At 45.4% G+C, this 20691-nt stretch overlaps 1 protein-coding gene and 1 gene segment (V, D, J or C); one reads left to right on the top strand and one right to left on the bottom strand.

The window, feature by feature from the left end:
* Positions 1-2575: 2575 nt before the first annotated feature.
* Positions 2576-3330, bottom strand: LOC124243354 (T-cell receptor beta chain V region E1-like). The segment is given in 2 exon segments: positions 2576-2904; positions 3189-3330. Coding segments are annotated over 2 exon segments (384 nt in total).
* Positions 3331-7804: 4474 nt separating this feature from the next.
* Positions 7805-15168, top strand: LOC124243550 (putative DBH-like monooxygenase protein 2). Its single transcript, XM_046669176.1, has 13 exons — positions 7805-8092; positions 9007-9153; positions 9642-9803; positions 10050-10133; positions 10955-11122; positions 11312-11414; positions 11589-11755; positions 12083-12174; positions 12461-12557; positions 12695-12754; positions 13816-13946; positions 14498-14612; positions 14926-15168. Exons 1-13 carry the CDS (start codon positions 7805-7807, stop codon positions 15166-15168), a joined length of 1857 nt encoding a protein of 618 aa, XP_046525132.1.
* The last annotated feature ends 5523 nt before the right edge of the window (positions 15169-20691 follow it).

Here is a 20691-nt window from a genome sequence, read left to right as displayed (position 1 = left end):
ATGAGGTGTTGAGAGTCCTAGATTTAGAGTCATAATTCCTGTGTTTGAGACCTGGCTCTACCATTACTATTAGCTTTGTGACAACAGGAAGCCATCCAAGCTCTTGAGCATCCATTTCCCTATTTAAACAAATAAGCAAACAAAAGACAGTGCTGCTTGCCTAATAGCGCATTTGAAAGTATTGAATGAAAAAATGAAGTGAGATATACTTTGTAAAGACATGGAAAAGTCACCCTTAGCCTGAAGACAGGAGACTCACATAACAGAGATCGATATTTCCTGTCTGAATAACGACGGAATAACATAATCCATTCAATCAAAAAGTGTTGTTTGAACTCCTAGTATTTGCCAGTCTGGGAAGGCTAGTTTAATGACCATGGAATCCACCACCTAGGCAATGGTTTTAAGGCATAGTTCATGGTCCAAGTGAGCAGAATTGCCTCAGGGAGGTCTCCAGGGAGCTCTCAGGGGCTCAGGTGGAAGGGAACCCATCAGAACAATGATGCCTTCCATCCCTCCAGCCAGATGCTTGGCTGTGGCTTTTTCAAAGGCTGCCAGCAGAGGGCCTCAGCTTTTCTCAGGTGGACCGGGGCCTCTCTGCCCTGCCATCTCCTCTGTATGTATTTAACAACCTCTTGGTAACCTCTGATCAAGGACCTCCCAGTGATGGTGTTCTCAAACAGGGGTATCCTTCCTGGAAGAATGAGAGAACACAAGTAACCAAATGTCCCCAGGGCTCTGGGCCAGACTAGACCTCCTCCCCACCACTGTTCTAGTCCTCTACAGTTAGGCAGGGGTTCACCACAACACCTGAGAGGGGGCTGAGAGAAGACCAACAACTGTGACTGATGTCAGGCCCCTCCCCCACCAATCTGTGCAGATCTTGGAGAACTGTGGGCAGATGGTGCCACCTGATGGAAAAAAAACTCCTCACTCTCCACAGGCGCTGAGGAAAGAGCACTTGCAAGCCGCTCTGTGCCACAACCACCCACAGCACCATTGGAGACTGAGGTACATTCTCATGTACTCACTCCCACCTTGCACCACAGGGAGCAGTTCATTTGATCTACACCCTGTGGGATAGAGAAGCTCTGAGCTAGAAGCAGAGCAGAGCGGCTCAGCTACAGTAGCCTTGCCTTTCTCCCATATCTGCAGGAGTCTCAGGATCTGGGCCTCTCTCCCATAATGCACCTTCCAGCTGGTTCCCAGCCATTTGCCTGGGGTCTGAGCCTCCTTGTTCTGCCCTCACTCCACGTATGGCCTAACTCAGGTTGCAGACCCACTTCTGAGCCATGGCTTTTTAGGTCAATATGTGGTAAGCCCTCTGCTATGGATTCCAGACCCTGGTCCTTTTTAGGTCAGGCCCTCTCTAAGTTTCTTACTTTTAAAAGGATCAACTTAAGATTGGGGTGTGAGAAGTTTAGGTGGTGATGAGTACTGAGAATGGGCACTTAATTGGAAAAGTGAGTGTTTATTTCAGGAGTGTGAGTGGGGGCCACACAATGAGATATTCGTTCTATTGCTTTTCTGAGCTCCCAGCACGTCTCCAGGTTTCCTCCCAGCACCTCTCTGGGCATTGAGACTGATATTAAAATGTAATATACTTTTTATATATGCACACTGTATAGAAAATACCTAATACTAAGTTTGTATTAGGTAATCCATAGCCAGTATAAATGAAAATTTGGGGTGAGTTTATTCTGAGCCAAATATGAGAACCATATGGCCTGGGGCCTTCCTTCCCCAAGAAAGGAAGGGCACCAAAGAAGTAGGGTGTACAGAGTGGTTATATATCCTCAAAGAGCATGTTTCACATATGTTTGAAATGTCCCTTTTACCACAGTCATGAGACTGCTCTGGTGGTATAGCAATTGACGGACACAGCAGGTAGTGGGTCTCCTGTCTCAGTGGACAAGCGGGTCTGTTGTCTCAAGCTGGGTGGTCACAGGGTGAGCACAGCAATCAGTTCCTAGCCTAGGGAGAGACGCTTATCCTTAAGAAAATGCCAATGTGAGGGAAGTTGCATCTTTGTCTTAAGGGCATTTGTTCTTGTCTTTGGGACATAGCAAATGCTTAAAGCAGGTGTACAATGCATGCTCAACGGCCATGTAAGTCCCTTTTGGAAAAACAAAGTAGGGCCGAATTAGGTTTACACCAAATGTCTTCCTCATATATTCCAATATCCTATTGCTTGCTATTTTTGTCAAGTGTTTGCTATGTATCTCTGTAGTATCCTAGGAGCTTCACCTGAACTATGTTGTTTAATCCTCACAGCAACCCTCGGAGCTGGGTAGAGTTACTTTCTGTACTTTATAGACACACAAGCTGAGTTTCAGAGAGATTAAGTATTCCCCAAAGCTCACAAGAGGCGCCTGAGCCCTCGAGAGCCTGTGGTTTAGTCACTGTGCTATTCAGGCACAGTGTTCACTGAAAGGCAAGGGGAAAGCAGCAGAGAAAGTCTACTTGTCTTAAAAACACAGGAAGAAAGGCTCTGGGGTAGGAAGGGAGCAGGCTTGGGGGTGCTGTCAGAGCAGAGGAAGAGGTTGGCTCTGTGGTTGGGAACCAGGGATAGTTTTTATTCAGTTGTCCAAGGAGGGTTTCTCACTGTGTCTTTGCTGCAGGTGCAGTACAGAGTTCTAGCTTGGGTCATATTGGCCACGTGTAGCTTCAGCTCGGTGTCATTCACCCGTTTGATCCGGTAATCTGCTCCAGGATGAGATACGACCTCCTCATCCCCAGAATACCGCAGAGTGGCCAGCACCTCGAGTTGCCCCTGGAGATCTTGTTGGTACCAGCTCATCCAGGGGTACTGGGAATTTCTCAGGATGCAGCGCAGGGTTTCAGCCCGTCCATGAGCTACCAGGACCCACCTGGGCTTTTGTTCCACGAAGCTTGCAGTGGCATCTGAAATACACAGGCAGGCCAGGCTAAAGGTACTGGGGATAGTGGTCACCCCCAGAAATAACTAGCTGCAGCCAAATCCTGAAGAGGGGTTCCCATTAGTAAGGCAGAAGGAGACTGCTGGGGATAGAAAAAATACTTTCTCAGGGTCAGGGGCTATGCCTGGAAAGATCTTGGCAAAAGCTGAGATCAAGGAGCAAAGCTTTCTGTGCCTACTGGTGCCACTGGGACCATCCCTCTTTCCCTCCCTCAACCCACTGAGTGGCTTTCTCTGCCTGGCATCTGACCTGTAGTCACAGCAGCCATGAGCGCCCAGCCCCACAGAACAGGAAACAGTACCATTCCCTAGCCCTGCAGGCCCTCTCCAGCAGGTGAGTGGGACAGGGGACTGAGGGAAAGGGCCAGCCAGGCAGGAGAGCAGGATCCTGGCCTGTAAGGAGGCAGTTACTGGCTGACACTCTCTGGGTCTGAAACCCAAAGAGGAGTGGCTTTTCCAGGAAACTCAATATCTTGTCTCATCTTCTCACTGATGCTCAAACCTCAAACTGCAGAGTACTTTCCTGTTTCCTGGGTACCAACACTCACACACACACATGTGCACACATCACACTCCCCATGTTCACTGAGTGCCTGAGTGAAGGTACTTGGCCCTGCACCCTCTCTACTGTGTCCCAGAGAGTCCTAGAACAGTGCTCCTGAACCTGTGCCTCAAATCTTAGCAAGGGATGGAAACTTCTCAATGCAATCAACTGATCCTCATAAGTTGAATAATGACATCTTCATGAATGCATAGTGGCAGCTGCAAGGCTACACTTGGCAGTAGACAATGGACACTCATCTCCACTTACCTGTGTTTTCCTCTGTAAGGGCAAATCCAAATTAAACATAAGAGGCTTAATTCTCCCTGTTGAAAATAATGGAAGAGACTTCCCTCCTCTCCATTTTCTTAGAACATTTGCTTTAGAAAACTTGCAGTTCTTTCTCTGCCTCTTTGAAATGTATATAAAACTTTTTAAAAGCCAAATAACCTCTTGGAAGCATTAAGACCCAGGAATGTCTTTCTCAAGGAACTGTGACCATCTCTTTAGTGTATAAATATCAAAGAAGATATTTAACTTAATTTAGAGCTGATGCTTCGCCCCAAGTTCTAAAATGATTCCCTGTCATAAAGATGTGACAAGTTTATTTTTTCTTTGGATAAAGCCAATTAGCAAACACAGATGGAAACCCTAATTACCAAGTGACTTTACAATGAAATGTGGATTAACAGAAGGTCCTGTCAAGTCCTCTCATTTGAGGACCAGCGACTGCTTATGTAATGGGTTTTATCCGCTGGCTTATATAGAAGAGATTTCCTCTGTCTTTGCCGTCTCTTAACCAAGTGCTTGTGATGTTATCACATTCTGATTTAATGCTTATTCAATAATAAAACTGTTTTCTTTCTCTTCTACCTTTGCGGAGAGATTTTTTGAGTTGGGAGGAGATTTTGTTTTCAATTATATTTTCCTGACAACTCGTAGTGCCGCCACTACCTAACTGTGAAGTTGGGCCTCAGTTTCTTCATCTATAAGATGGAGATAATAATGCAGGCTATTTCATAGGAGTACATGGATTACTACATGAAAATTTCTTAGACTAGAACTAGGCACAGACTAAGTATGTAATAAGAGTTGACTTCTATTCTTGCAATGGTGGATTTCAAATTCAATTAAAATATGAGGGAATTAATAGTAGCCTTTATCTTTCTTTAATCACCTATCACTTAGCAATCAACTGGATTAAAATCACAAGTTCTCATAAGGTTTTAACATTGAGGCCTCATTTTTAGGAAAGCTTAGAAGCCAATGATCTGGGAAATTAGATTTAAAAGGCCCCATATCTGCAAACTTGGTATTTTACAGACAAAATATGGAGACACACAGGAGTTTAGCAATCAAACTTTACTATTTCAAGACCTGGGAGTGCACTGCATTCCAGTGTTGCAAGTGTGGTGTCTGCCCATCACAGACACTCGATAATGAGAAGAGGATTAGAGCAGGGCAAGACTGCAGATGCATCTCCCTCAAGAGTCCACATAGCAGGGCACAGGAGTGGCCTGGCATCTGGGGGTTCGCACCTCCCAAATTCACTTTGTTTTATAATCTGCTGACTTTTTAATACTTATAACAATATGGTTCACATGATTCTGGCAAAGGATAACAGTTTTTGATGCCATTTGGTGACAGCATAATACAGTTTATTACTCACTTGGCTTGCTAATTTTGAAATCATGTGACTTAAAAAAAATACAGATTTTTGTTATGTAAAATTTGTGTATAAAGTGAATTCATTACTATTTTCTGCATCACACTTTCAAATTTACACAATCAAATTGTGCACAAAATGTCAATTGCACCACATTCTAAGCAGCATGTGCTGATTCACCTTGACTTTTTTTTTGCTGCAGAAGATTCACCCTGAGCTAACATCTGTGCCAATCTTCCTCTTTTTTGTATGTGGGTCACCACCAAAGCATGGCTGCCAATGAATGGTGTAGGTTCACACCCAGGAACCAAACCCAGGCTGCCAAAGCAGAGCACACTGAACTACTAGGCCATGGGGCTGGCCCCATCTTAACATTTTGCCCCCTTAACCTGCTCAACCTCGTCACTCTAGAGAGGGAGAGAGACAAAGCTCTGAGAAGCATTGCCCAGATCACACATCTTCCATACTAGAAAAACCTACATGCCAAGATAGACGTGTCTTCATCCTAGAGAGCCATGTGCATTTAATCCTGAGTTGTGCTGAGGAGAGAGTCACTCTGCAGATTAGACAGTGAAAGGAAAAGGGGCTGGGAGAGGGGAAAAGACTCTCACTGGGGGAAAAAGGAGAAAAGGGAGAGAAGAGCCCCAGGGGAAGTCAGGCTGGGCCCTGGGGCAAAGAGTCCTTGAGTTGCAGTGCTGGCTCCCAGCTCTTTCTCGTGCCCCTGCCTCTCCCTAAGGCCATTGCTTGGCAACCTATTGCAGGATAAGGCATCCTGGGCCCATCTCAGTTTACAGGGCTGGCTGTCCTGTCTCCCTGCAACGCCTCCCTTACCCTTAATCCCAAATGTGATTGGGATCAGAGTGTCTCTGACACTCCTGTTATCTCCTCCCTGGATTCCTGCTCCTCAAGGTCAGTACCTCCCAGACTCCTCCTCCTCTGGTGTTGGCCCAGCTCCCGCCCTGGGCCGAGATAAGCCTCTTCCTTCCAGATGGCTGCCTAGCTCCCTACCTTCTCTGGACATTTTGGTCACCCCCTTGGGAAAGGTATTTCCTCCCCCGCTGCACCCCAGTTACTACTCAGGTGCTCACAGCAGCTGCAAACAACCTCAGCTGGATCCTTACTAGCTTTGATGAACTCAGTAGGTAATAAGAAGAATATGCATGCCCTGAATGGAGGTGTAAACAGATGCTCCAGCTTCTTTCCACCCCCATTTGAGCTGAATTCCTGTGTGTATATGTGTGGTCCAGTTGCTGTGCTGGGGGAGGCCCTCAGGCACATGTCCTTGTTAATTTTTCAGAGGCTCTCCATTGTCTAATGGAGGAAGGACACTGGCTTAAATGAGATGATTTCCAGCTCTGAATCAGCTGTGTCAGACCCTGGGCAGAAAGAACTCCGGAGTTAAGGTGAGACTTTGGTCCTCTCCCTAAGAAGCGGTCAGCAAATGTCACCAACTCCCTCCACCAGGACAAGCCATGATGGAAATGCACAGCAGGGGCTGGGGGCCTTGTGCATGTTGGTGACCCAAGGAAACACAGACAGAGCACTGGCCTGGGACTGGGCCCCTGTGTGCTTGTGTTAGCTCTGCCACTGAGTGGATGGGGGATCAGGCACCACTCATGTTACCCCTGGGTGTTTCTGTTTCCTCGTCTAAAATTTAAGTGGATCTAAAGTTCCTTTTTACTGCTTTTACTCTGGTGTTCCAATATTCTAACATTCATCTGTGCTTTGATCGTTTGCATAGTACCAAAGTGCTTGCCAGAGGGGAAGTTGGACCGAGCCTCCAGTGGAGAGTCACTAAATATGACTTCTCTGAAAGGCCATTCGTGGGAAGAAGGGTAAAGCACAAAACATCCCAAAGGTAAATTCATGTTTATTTCCCATTTTCTCCTTCTTCTCCCCGCCCCCGCCTCCTCCGCCTCCTTGCTCCTCCCCAGGAATGTGCAGAAGCTCAAAGCCACCCCAGATATGCCCATCTGGAAAGGTGATTATGGCTCCTTCCCCTCTACGTGTCCTCCCAGGGATTAGCAGCAGAGACTCCTCCAGGAGATGGCAATCATAGCCTTCCCCTCACCCCCTCCCAACAACTTTTCTCCCTCCTTCTACACTTGAAAGGTAGGTTCACATACAGTCTCACCCACCCTCTGCTAGTGCCTCAGTTCTATATGTAGACAAAATAGAAAATATCCATAAAATCTGGGGTGGGAGACAGGTGCCAAAGGGCAGAGTGCTCAGTAAGAACATCCAAGGATACAGGGATTGAGGAGCAGAAAGGGAGACAGGGTAGGGGAAGAAAAAGAGAGAGAGAGAGAGAAATGGAGGGAAGAAGAGGCAGTAGAAACTCAACCTCCTTGATTTTGCAGGGTGCACATTGGCAGGACACTGGGGATTGAGGTGGAAGAGTCTGAATGGTTTACTCATGAAAATTTCATGCCAAGTTCCTGCTCCAGGGCAAGAGCAATCTGCTCTGTACTGACTCTGGACACCTCACACCTCCAGAGTTATGTAAGTGGCACCACTCTGAACCCAGAGGATAATCAGATCAGAAGAGCCCCAGTCTGTCCCTCCCCCATGGCACAGTGCCTGGCACAGATAGAGGCACATATAAGTCCAAGCTCTTGAGTATTCATCTGCAGGAAAGATGCTCCAGACTCCAGGAGCCATGGCCTGTGCCCTTCTCTTCAGGCTTCTCCTACTTATGGCCCTGGCAGCCCCCTCCCAAGGCAATGGCCCTGGCCCCACATCTCGCCTGCGTTATTCCAGGTTTCTGGATCCTTCCAATGTCATTTTCCTGCGCTGGGACTTTGACCTTGAGGCTGAGATCATCACTTTTGAGCTCCAGGTCCGGACAGCTGGCTGGGTAGGCTTGGGTGTCACAAATCGCTATACCAACGTGGGAAGTGATCTGGTTGTTGGAGGAGTCTTGCCTGATGGCAACATCTATTTTTCGGTAAGTCTGAGGGTGACTCCCTTCTGAGCATGAGGGTCTCTTGCTGGGTTGAGAATGGCTCTGAGTTCAGGAAGGATCCACATTTTCCAAACATACAAGGCACAGGTACAGAATATCATCTGACTGCTGATCTCTTTCTACAGAAATGATCCACTGGAGAGTTGCAATCTATGTCTTCCAGACTGCATGTCCCTAAGGTGCTAAGAGAATGGAGCTGTTGGACTGAGAGAACGAGTCCTGCACCACATACTTGCTAATAGCTCACTAGATGCAAGTCACTAGGGGACAGTCAAAGCTTTTTGGGACACAGTCCTCATCCTCAATTTCCTTTAAATTCAACCAGATGGACCACAACACAAAATAGTCTAACAACAACAGCAGCAATTACAATAATAATAGCTTGAGATTGTCATACACTTTTGATTAACCAGGCATTGTTCCAAATTCTTTCCATATTAAACTTCACAACATCTTTATGAAGTAGATGATTACCCCATTTTACAGATGAAGAAGCAGCTCACTTGTCTCCAAATCTCACCCATTCTCAACTGCATTTATATAGAGAAGGGTCAATGTGAAAAGCCACATGAGAGAATGAATAGCATAGACAGTTCAGAGAATAAGTGAACATTCACAGGTTAGGGATACAGGGATATTAGGATTTATGGAGATTAGATTTGAAATGAGAGAAGTCAAGCAAGGTCAGGAGGTGAAACTCCATCAGACACTGTCCATCCCTTTTCCCCATGAATTCACCCTTGATGCAATGGTCTGTCCTAGGAGCAAACTACATCATAAACACCTGGATTCTGCTAATTTTGTACCTTGGGGGAGCTAAAGGGACCTCAACTGCTTCAAAGTTGTGACCACTTGGGGCTCATGGTTATAACTTCTTGACCTTTCCTGGACCCCAGGATCAGCACCTGGTAGATGAAGACACCCTGGCGGAAGATGGGAGCCAGGATGCTGAGCTACAGGGGCTAACGGAAGATGCTGTCTATACCACCATGCGCTTCTCCAGGCCTTTCCGCTCTTGCGACCCTCATGACCAAGACATTACGGTAAAATAGGGAAGGAAGAAGGGCATTAAAACACAAGCAGCTTCTCCTTCTGGAGAGGTGTAGTCACTCCCAATCTGGAATGTCACTGCTTCTCAGGCAACCAGCCACAGTTCTGAAGGCTTTTCCCTCTCTGAGCCATCATAGTACTGCCCTAATCGTGCCCCTCTTGAAATCCACAAGTCCTCTACAGGGTAATTCCCACTGATGGGACAACCTTGCCAGATTTCACTGAACCTTTGTTGAGTGTCATTTACCCCTTGTGGACACAGGCATAGAGAGGAAATGTGAGGGAATGTGGCTTGCTGAACATTTCCAGCAAGTTAGCCTCCGAGGCAGAACTACAACTCAACTAGTTCTGACCTCCAATCTGAAGCTCTTTCCATTCCACTGCGTAGACGTGAGCAGGTAGTTTATGTTGGTCCTTGGGTATGGGTGTGTGCCAAGTGCTGCTCATAGGCAGCAGCACCCAATGCCCGTGACACCCCCAGAGTGACACTATGAGGGTGCTGGCCACCTACGGCCTGGATGACACTCTGAAGCTGGACCAGGAGCGTACTTTTGTCAAGTCCATCTTCCTGCTACAAATACTCCACCCTGATGATCTTGATGTCCCTGAAGACAGCATCATCCATGACTTGGAGATCACTGACGTAAGATCCCTCTGCCCCACCCAGCCACCTCCAGCCCGCTTCCCGCCTCCTCACTCAGTCCAGACCCTCCTCTTGTACCCAATATTCAGTAGGTTCCTTGAATTGAGGTTACTCTGACTTCCCTCAGTCCTATGAGAACTGCCAAACCTGCCCTAAAGTGAACACCCTTCCCTGGCCTGTCCCTTCACCTGCTTTTCTGGGAGTCTCAGTCCTACCCCAGCTCAGCTGCCGTGTGTCCCTCTCCAGTTCCTCATTCCAGAGGATGACACCACCTATGCCTGCACCTTCCTCCCTCTCCCCATCGTTAGCAAGAAACATCATATCTACAAGGTACAGTGAACCAGACAGTGGGACATTGTCAAAGCAGTTGAACAGAGCAGTGGGCACAGTTGACTCTGAAGGGATGGGCTCATAAAATTGCTGAGAGGAAGCAGGAGGGAAGCAGCTGGGAGAAAACAAGAGAACCAGGCCACGCTTGGCGGAGGTGGTAGTCTCATGATCTTCTGAGCCCAGAACTATAGCTCCTAGCACTGTTTTATTCAAGCCCCACAATGTAGCAGAGATTTTGATGAAGGTCATTAAAAAGTGTTTGCAAAGAATAAAGTATAAGCCCCACCCTGGCCTCAGAATTCTCTTTTAGCCCAGGAGGGGGTGCAGGCTGGGGAACATGGCCAAGGGCTGTCAGGTTATGAAGTCTGAGTGGAGGGAACTCAAACTGGTCACCTGATTTCACATTTGAGTGATTTCAATTTTGATCAAATAAACAAAAGTATGATCTTATAATTAGTGGCAAATGTGTGGGAACCATTTTTTTCTTTAGAGAGAGAATCCAACAAGGCAAAATTACCTGCTCAGATACAATGAACTGGTAAGATTATTAAGGGGAACTCAGAAGTCCTGGGATATTCCCAGCTAGATTTAGTATGCTGTGCTCTCAGGGAAGGGGTTTAAGAGGTTGGGGCCTGACAAAGGAGTCAGATAGGGTGGGGGAAAATGATAGGTTGGGGAAGAAAAACAGACAGGAAATGGAAAAGAAAGAGAAAGAGAGATGAGTGGGGAATGGGTGTAGTTTTATTTGAGGAAAAGGAATGGAAGGAATAGGACCTGACATAGAAGATCTTGATGGTTTTCCACCCTCTCTCCCCACCCAGTTTGAGCCCAAGTTGGTCCACCACAATGAGACGATGGTGCATCACATCCTGGTGTACGCCTGTGGCAATGCCAGCACGCTCCCCACGGGCATCAGCGACTGCTATGGGGCTGACCCTGCCTTCTCCCTCTGCTCCCAGGTCATCGTGGGCTGGGCTGTCGGGGGCACAGTGAGTCCTGGGATGAGAGAAATAGATGGCTAGGGGGGTGCATGTTGTCAGGCAACTTGGATCATGGACTGATGGAAGACAGAAAGACAGGGAAGGTCTGGGCTGAGGACAAGAAAACAAGGGCAGGCCCTGGGTCCCTGCACCTCAGTCCCAGCCCTTCTTGCTGCCAAAGCTCCCTCCATCCAACAGAGTTACCAGTTTCCAGATGATGTCGGCATCTCTCTTGGGACACCTTTGGACCCCCAATGGATCCGACTGGAGATACATTACAGCAATTTTCACAACCTTCCTGGTGAGCATCTTGAGCATTTTTGGAAGAACAAGTGGCAAGGCTGGCTGATTACTTGGGTACTAGGAAGGTGTTGCGAGATGCATGCTGCCTCCTTTTGCTCACTTTGCTGGGCCTCTTTCTCCCCACATTGTGACCTGCTCTCCTGCCTCCTGTGATTGTTTCTTCCTGCACCAGGTGTGTACGATTCCTCGGGGATTCGAATGTACTATACTGCCACGCTGCGCAAATACGACATGGGAGTCCTCCAGCTGGGCTTCTTCACCTTCCCCATCCACTTCATACCCCCTGGTGCTGAGTCTTTCATGTCCTATGGGCTGTGTAAGACAGAGAAGTTTGAAGAGGTGATGCTGGGAGGCACATCTTCCCTAAGTTCCTTGTTCCTCATCACAGATCTGGTCTGATCCACCAGCACACACAGCCTGAGACCCAGACTTGGAGAATGATTACAGCCTGGTGCTCAGAAAAATTACTCACCTGGATAATGCAAGGGAGGGAATGAGTCAAGGCTTTGACGACAAGGGGAGAGGGGCAGGGAGAAGGGCCAGTAAGAACCAAAGGGGTTCGAGTCAGTCATAAAAAGAAGGTGTCAGATATTAAGGGAGGAAAATCAAGGAGCAGGGCAAGATGAGATTTCTTAACAAACCAGTTGCATCTCCTCCCTGTCACAGATGAATGGGGCCCCCGTGCCTGACATACAGGTGTTTGGCTACCTGCTCCACACCCACTTGGCTGGCCGGGCTCTGCAGGCTGTGCAATATAGGTAAGGGCAGATGTGGATTTGCAGCTTTCCCTTCTGCATGTGGGAATAAATTTTAGGAATAGTTATTTATTCTGAACCATAAGGTTATGCTTGGTTGGGAGTAAGGAGGAGCTAGAATTATCCCCATCATAGAGATGACTAGAACAAGACTATGGAAGGAGGAGTTTTTTTTGTTTTGTGAGCAATCTGTGCCCACAGAATGACCCCACACACTGCTTCTTTGTTTATAGCTCCTCCCTACTTCATCCTCTTCTTATTCTTGTCTCCTCCCCTTCTCTCTCTCTAGAAATGGAACACAATTCCGAACAATCTGTAAAGATGACTCCTATGACTTCAATCTACAGGAGACTCGAGATTTACCTCATCTAGCAGAGATTAAGCCGGTGGGAGCCTGGGGGAGGCATGGCTGAGGTTGGGGGAAAGGCAGGAGCAGCGGTCATTACTATTGGCCAAGAGACTTCTCAGACTGTACCAGTCCCTCTGTGTCTTACTTTCAGCTTTCGTGTCTCATTCTGAATAGGGAGATGAGTTGTTGGTTGAGTGTCACTACCAGACGCTGGACCGCGACTCCTTGACTTTTGTAAGTACCTATCTCTCCACCATGGTCAGTGACAATAACCTTTGAATAGAGCCCCATCCCTGGCCTTGTCTCTGATTATTCTAGCTGAAGCCATTTCCTTGGTATTACCCCTCACATGGGGCTTTTCATGCTCTCATACCTCCATTATTGTAAGATGGATACAAGTATTCCCACTTTCTCTGTCAGTGACCCACTAAGACCATGGAAAGATAATGTATTGCAATGACTAAGAGCATGGACTCTGGGCCTCATTGCCTGGGGTGAATGTCAACAACCTTAGACAAGTTATTCAACCCCTTTGTGTCTCAGTTTCCTAATTCATGAAAGAATCAATAATACTATCTATCTCATAAGATTGTTGTGAGAGTTGATTAACACATGTAAAATATCTAGATCGTTGCCTGACTTGTAGTAAATATTCAATTAGAGTTAGCTATTGTTACTATGGTCACAAGGAACCCCACTCATTTTGTGTGTCAGGAATGGTTCAGCACTTGTAGGATTCAAAAAGGGTTGCACTCTATTGAGGAAGAAAATATAGCCACATGAATGATTATAATACAAAGTAGAAAGTGATATATACTACAAGAGAAGAATGGGGATACCAGTCTTGGAGAATTCACCAGGGAATATTATAAAGTCCTACTACAGTGACCTGAACATGCGACATATTTGAGTCAGTCTTGCCTTAGACATGTAGAGATAGGGAATTCCAGAGACATTCTAAAGGGAGTGGCTTTTTCAGGAAACTCAGTATCTTCTTTCTTCTCAAACCAGGGCAGTGGCAGTGGAAATGTAGAGGACAGGGCAGATATATGTGCTATTTCTTTGCTACTAATATCAATAATTATCCACCAATTAGAAATAGAGGAGGAGAAAGGAAGAACTGTGGTAAGGATTAGTAAGTAACCACCAGTGAGCTAAGTATAGGTTAAGGGAAAAGAAAGGTAGCATCATTGGTAGAAAAACCACCTAAACTATTTTCTGTCTGCCTTGTTCCCCTCTATCTTCATGTCTTTGTATCTTTGTCTCTCCATCCCTATTGCTCTCTTCTTCTCCAGGGGGGTCCCAGCACCGTTAATGAGATGTGTCTCGTCTTCCTCTTCTACTATCCCCGAAACAACATCTCCAGTTGCATGGGGTACCCTGACATCATCTACGTGGCCCATGAAATGGGAGAGGAGGTATCAGAGTGAGTCGTCCTGGAAGATAAGACTCTCACGTGTAACCTCTAGGAGTTAGATCACTTATGTACAAATTCTTTGTCTGCCTTTTTCTTGTGCACTACCTGATTCAGTTAAAGACTGTTTTCTTTCAAGTACTGACCCTTACTTATTTGGGGGTAAGTGTCCTCTCTCAGATTCTGATGAAAGCCCTGAAGATACTTTCCAAGAAAAATGCACACCTGTGCAGACGCATTTCATTTCACATACAATTTCAGCGTATTTACAGGTTCCCTGAAGTCACTCCATCAACCTTCTTGGACTTCATGGCCCGCAGGTTAAGAACCACTTCTTTAAAGAGTCAGACGATTCTTATTCACTTTTTAAAATTCTCATCTCTGAGTTCTGGTGATATTTCTCCTTCTGCCAACCTCCTATTTGTCTCATTGACTTGTAAGACATTCCTATAGATTGTCCTGACATGGAAATGATGCTAACAAAAGTCAGGGTTTTTTGAACATGTTTTGTCAAAGCTTTAAGTTAACTCTAAATTATTCTCTGTTCCTCCCACCCCTGGCAGTCCCATGGAGGGCATGATGGCCATGAACAATGTTGAGTGGACCCCAGAGAACATTAAGAAGGCTGAGAAAGCCTGCAAGGAGGCCCAGCAGATGGTGATAATAAAGACCATTGATGTGAGTGTCCCAGGAGACACCACCCTGTCAGGGTTAGGGAGGCAGTGGTGCAGGATGGTGTTGGGCAAAGACAGGAAAAGAGAAGAATGATGGGAGTGAATGACAATTGCAGGAACACTAAGTCTGGAAAGGAGCGGCTGAGGAAGCAGAAAGATGGGCCAATGGGCTGATGCTTCTCTAGGTTGTGGGAGTGACTGGAGTCTCCCGATTAGCCTGGGAGGCTACAAGGACTGGGGTACCCAAGCAACATCTGAGGAGAGGAAAGGAGGTGAAGATGCTTCCACCTTCACCCATTGTCTTCCTTCTCCTGCAGGAGATAGTGGAAAACACAACAGGCTGGATTTCAGAAATCATCCCTACTCCACGGGGGCCCTGCCTGGAGTCCTCAGGAGGCAAAGTGGAGCCCCAGGACAAAATCCCTGAAGGCTTCAGGGCTGCACCAATGGCCCTCTCAGGTTCTGAGACTGCTACCCCAAGGCACCTCCCCCTGGCTGCCCTATTCTTTGGGCAGGGGGCCCTGTCTTGGCTCCTTGCCACCCTGCAGGTTGGAGTCTGATGCTATCTCCTCAGGTCACATACCCAGGCCCTTCCTTCTCTTCTCAGGCCTCCCTTATCTTCAGACACAGAAACTCCCCTCTGCTTTGGTTCCCAAAAAGTCCTCCATCATACCCCTTCCCATGACCCAGGCCACAACACTGCGGGTCTGGGCATTATGCATGTTCCATAAAGGCTCTTCTATGATGAGCTATGCAAGTCATCCTTTAAAGCTTTAGAAGCACTATTGGGACCATATGTTTTCTGACAAAATCTGGATTCAATGCTGGATGTGAGGCAATGGATCATTCTCTGAGAAGTCTGATGCTCAAGCTCACTTAAGGATGCTACATCGGGAGGAAGGGGCTTGAATGCAGAGGGTAAGCCTTGCAAACCATCCTTGGCCCATGCTGTCCTTGGAGGGTGCTTCTTTTCTCTTCTGACATTTTTGCTCAACCTTCCCGGTGAGGCAGAGGAAGGAAGCCCACATGTGTGATTTGTGATAAAGGGAGGGGCTCTGTTTATAAGGGACAAAGTTCGAGACATCAAATTAAATAGCTCAACTTGCTTCATGTTGCCATCTCTTTCCTTTGGCTCAGGAGAAGCAGCTGGGAGGTCTCTTGAATGGCCCAGTATAAGGCATCCAGAGGGCATTTGAGAACCTGACTGCCCCAAATGCAACATCTAATACAGTCCTTGCTTTCCTCACTGGTGCCTCCACTGTTGGCTGATCTTTGTTTATCTCACCGACTGTCACACTCTCAACACTCAGGTCACCACGTGTTGAGAGCATAACTCACCAGGCAGGCTTAACTGGGTTCTGAGAACAAGTCAAAGGCAAGGTAGAGAGAGAGAGGCCTTAGCCCTGGAGCCCCAAGCATGTCAAGGAGATCCACACGGACAGAGCAAGGACCACGTGCAAGTGGCCTGTGGAGTCAGGCTGCAGTTTGCAACCACAGTTGCCAGAAAATGCCAGTGCTGGTGGCTGCTCTGAGAGCTTCTGGGAGCATTTCTGTCTTCTAAGCTTGAGAAGCTCTGCACTACCCAGTCCTTTGAGGTGTAAAGTCATGATGCTGGTCTATGAATTGCCTTGCTCATTGTTCATATCCTCAGGTAGGGACGTTTACCCTGGCTATCCCAAGATATTTAGAGGGATATTAATCCCCTGGAAACTAGGGATTTGGCCTCAGCAAACTCCTTGCCACTGCTTGAGGGGGCGATTAGTCTAACATCATAGCCCTGTTCCTGGCAGAGCAACAGCCCTCATCTGGGATTGGTGAGGTGTGTGGGAGGTAACGAGCCTATTATCTTTACTGTCATTCTCCCTGGAGAATTCTAAATGCTCCATTCTGAGATTCTACAGAATCCTCGGTGTTCATTTTCAGCTCCTACAGTCTCAGTGCTAGATCTTTTCAGTGCTTGGGGTCACTTCCGGGCCTTATGATGTGTGAGCAGAGGGATTTGCTGTCCTTAAATCAAGGTTCATGATTGCAAAAACAACTAGGCTCATCTGAAGCCAGAGGATTGACTGTGTTCACTGTTGAGTGTCTCTGTTGTCACCAATCAAAGGAAGTGGAGGCTTCCCTTTTAGGTAATAATCTTAAAACATGGTTGATGCTATTTGGCAGCTACTTGAAGTACACAAATTACTTTCTGTTACATGAGGAAACAAAGATAAAGACGAGTTCTAGATGGACACTTAAAACAAGCAGAACAGATCAGTTCTCTCGTTGACCAATTAATGAACAAGTCTGACATTTCTATTCCAATCTGTATTACTCAAAGTCCCTCCAAGCAAATTCTTTCAACCCCAATCTTTCAGGTTAAAAACAAAACATACTTTCTGGCTGGTTTCAGACACCAACCATGGGTTTGTGCTGCTGCCTTAGTCTGAGCTTAGGCTGAGCTCCAGCCTGCTAGGCAACCACCCTTAGGTTCTGCAGCCAAAATCTTCCAATGGCTCCCTTTGCCCAGCTCGTGGCCCAGAGTGGTTCCTAGGCACTGCTACTCTCTCCTTTGTCCCCCTCCAATTTCTTGTTCTCATTTAGTCTTCCTTCTTTCATTTTATTTTCTCTCCATCTCCTGACCTCAGCATTTAGTGATCATGCACATATTCACCAAGCACCATCTGCATGCTTGACATTAGGTCAGAATAGGAGCTACAAAAAGGAACAGGAAATGAGACAAGCTCCCCACCTGCCCTTGTGGAGCTGTGGTCAAGCTTCCACAAGCCTCTCGGTAGCCATTTCCTCCTTGGGCTCACACTATCCACCTCTGAGCCTTTCCCAGTGCTATCCGTCATTTCCTCCCAACTGCCTTGAGAGAGGAACCATATTTATATCAACTTATAGAGAAGGACATGTGTCTATTGGACAGAGAACTCAGAACAACACTGCCTGGGAAATGTTTTAGAACATTCCTGCATGGGGTAGGAGCCTTAATTAGATGACCTCAAGGTTTTTTCCAGTGTATGTGCTTTATGACTACAGTTTCCTGATGGCCTAATGAACACTGAAGAGGAAGGTGCTCAGAGTGGAAGTGGAAAGGGATGACCCCAACTTCCTCCTAGAATATTTTGTCACTTGGGCCTCTCTGTCATCCCTCATCCCTTAGGGGTGTTTAAGGTCAGGTCAGCTCTGAGTGACCCTGAGACTGTAACTCCTTTTCCACTTCACCTCCTCTACCCAAGACTCCATACTAAATGTAGAGGGTAAATAAAAGATCTATTCCCTTATTAGTTTATTCTGTGGTTCTGTGATGACAAGAAGAACCACAGGCTAATGTTTACAATGAATCTGGTCTCTCCTGCAGAATAAGAGTATTTTGGTACAATTCCAAATTTATAGAAAAGTTGCAGGAATTCCAACACGTCCTTTACCTAGCTTTATCCCATTTCTCTCCTAGTTTGCCCCATTTCTCTCTCTCTCTCCTCATTTCCCTTCCCTTCTCTTCTCTTTCTCTTCTTTCTCCTTCTTCTCCCCTCTTGTTCCTCTTCTTTTTTCCTTCTTCCTTCTCTCTGCCTCTCTTTGTCTGCCTCTTACTCTCTCTCGTTCATGAAGCTGATAACTTAGTTTGTTATCACTATTTGCTAGAATTCTCATCAATGTCCAGATTCCTGCTACCATGTAGTCAGCTGAGACTGAGCAGGAAGAGTCTCCAACTCTGCCACTCCACTAACACAATGGCTCTCGACCTTGACTGCACAGTAGAATCACCTAGGTGATGGGCGTAAAGTCCAGGCAATAGCAAATTATTAAACTTTCCAGATGTCTCCAGTGTGCATGCAAGATTGAGGACCACTGAACCAGAAGTTCAGTTGCTCTTGACTAGTCCATTTCCTGTACAGGGAGGAGTCACATTCTGACTTCACACATTTAAGCCATGGCACAGGCAGTGACCAATCAGAGTGGACACCAGTGAAAAAGAGTCCTGGAGGCCTCCTCATTTCCAGGAGTTAAAGTTTTAGTTGCTGGATTGAGAGGATATGTGGGGATCTCAGAGAAGGGGCACATTTTGGGGGCTCAAAGAAATGGCTATTTACCAAGTATTACTCAAAGAATACATAACAAATAAAGACGAGCCCTTATAATGCCAAGTAGTAAATATAGAAGGAATGTGAAGTTTGAAAATCACCATTTGACATATTCATAGTGATAATTGATTCAGGCAAGAATCATCAATGGTTGACAAAACAAATAGGAAAGGAATCAAATAGCTCATACCCTCAAAGCATCTCCTCACAATTTACCTATTAATTACTCTGAGAAAAAATAGTAACTTTACTGTGGAGAAATCTGGCAGACACCATCTCAAACAAAGTTAACATCACTAATAATGGAAAAATAGACATCATGTGGCTCCTGATATAGTGTACCAAGAAAGACACGGCATCAGTTCTGTGTTATTTCAGCCAAAAGTTTATAGCCTCAATGAAATATTAGAGGAAATATTACAGAAATCCAAAATTAGGGATATTCTACAAATAGCTGGCTTGTAATCTTAAAAATGTCACAATCATGAAAGAAAAAGAGGGACTGAGGTATAGTTCCAGAGTAGAGGAGACTAAAAAACAAACAAAAATACAAGTAAACAATTAAATGCAATGTGTGTTCCTGGGCCAAATTCTTTTTTGTTGCTATTGTTATTGTTTTTGTTTTGTGTTTTCTATAACGAACATTATCAGGATGATTGGTGAAATTTGACTTGTGTCTGTGCATTAGATATTAGATATTAGGTATTGCATAAACATTAATTTCCTGATTTGGCTGGTTATATTGTGGTTATACAGGAAATGTTCTTGTGTTTTAGGAAATACACACCAGAGCATATTGTGATATTGAGACATCTTGTTTACAAACTCTCAAATTATACGCGTGTGTGCGTGAGAGAGAGAGAGAGGAAAAGGAAAAAGAGAGAGAGAAGGTGAATAATTTATAATTTAGGGATAATATTTTGGAAATTTGGGTGAAAGGTATGCTGGAGTTCTTTATACTATTCCTGCAACTTTTCTCCAAGCTTATTTCAAAATAAAAATGTTAATTTTAAAAAAGAAACCAGCACAAGATCCACACAAAGTCAGTATGAAAAACGAAGGAAATATATTTTTTTAAAAGGTACACATAGAGTAAGTTGGACAAAAAATTTTAGAAAAATGTTAGTTTTTCCAAGCAAGAGTTTTTGACAATTCTGAGCAGAAAACTTTCAGTCTGCAAGCTACAGTATACCCTTGGCTTAATTTCAGCTATCAGGCATAACAAGTGAGTAATAACATGTATTTCTTAGAGCTGCAAATCACTAGAATTTTATAGATAATTATTTAAATAGCTACAAGAGAGCAACATTTAAATAAAAGTAAATAGGCATTTTTTAAAACTATATGTCATGAGAGGGATGTTTGAGAAAGAGAGAGATTTAATTTCAATGATTACTAGGAAAATAGCAGCCACCATCAAAAAGCTGAAAGGCATCAGAGAGATTTAAGATATAAAATTAAAGCTCATGAGTAGACCCCTGAGGAACCAAAATTGATCTCTGTACCAGGAAAAATATTTTAAAAATTGGATACTGCCCAACAATTCAATGGGCAACCTTTTGAGGAAGTATTAAATCAGACGCTGATGAGGATTGGAAAGAGTTTAGAGGAAACTGCTTTATGAGGTGCAAATTTTAAACTACATAGTCCTCAAAGTCTGTTCCAACTTGGGTGTGTTTTTATCCAGGCATATATTGGGAAATAAAATTGTGTTGCATCCATCACACAATCTGTCATCTATTTAAATAATTCAATAAAAGACTAAATTTTTCTCAAGCTGGAATTAGAAATATATATCTTCATAGAGGTCATGAGAATTGTTATAATCAAAGCATAAATTAAAACTTGCCAGGAAGAAAAATATAATCTCCAGGCTAATTTGAAAGTGGAATACTTTGTATTACTCTTGTAATTATCATATGATAATACTATAGCCTTGGGCGAAAGCAGTTTCCTAAAGATCTTTGAGCATCTTGTGCCCTGAGTCAGCCCCTGCCTAGGCTGAGACCAACT

The sequence above is a fragment of the Equus quagga genome, chromosome 8 (assembly GCF_021613505.1).
Source record: "Equus quagga isolate Etosha38 chromosome 8, UCLA_HA_Equagga_1.0, whole genome shotgun sequence".
Lineage (NCBI taxonomy): Eukaryota > Metazoa > Chordata > Mammalia > Perissodactyla > Equidae > Equus > Equus quagga.
The sequence above is the reverse complement of the archived record's forward strand: the minus strand, read 5'-3'. Positions and strand labels throughout refer to the sequence as shown.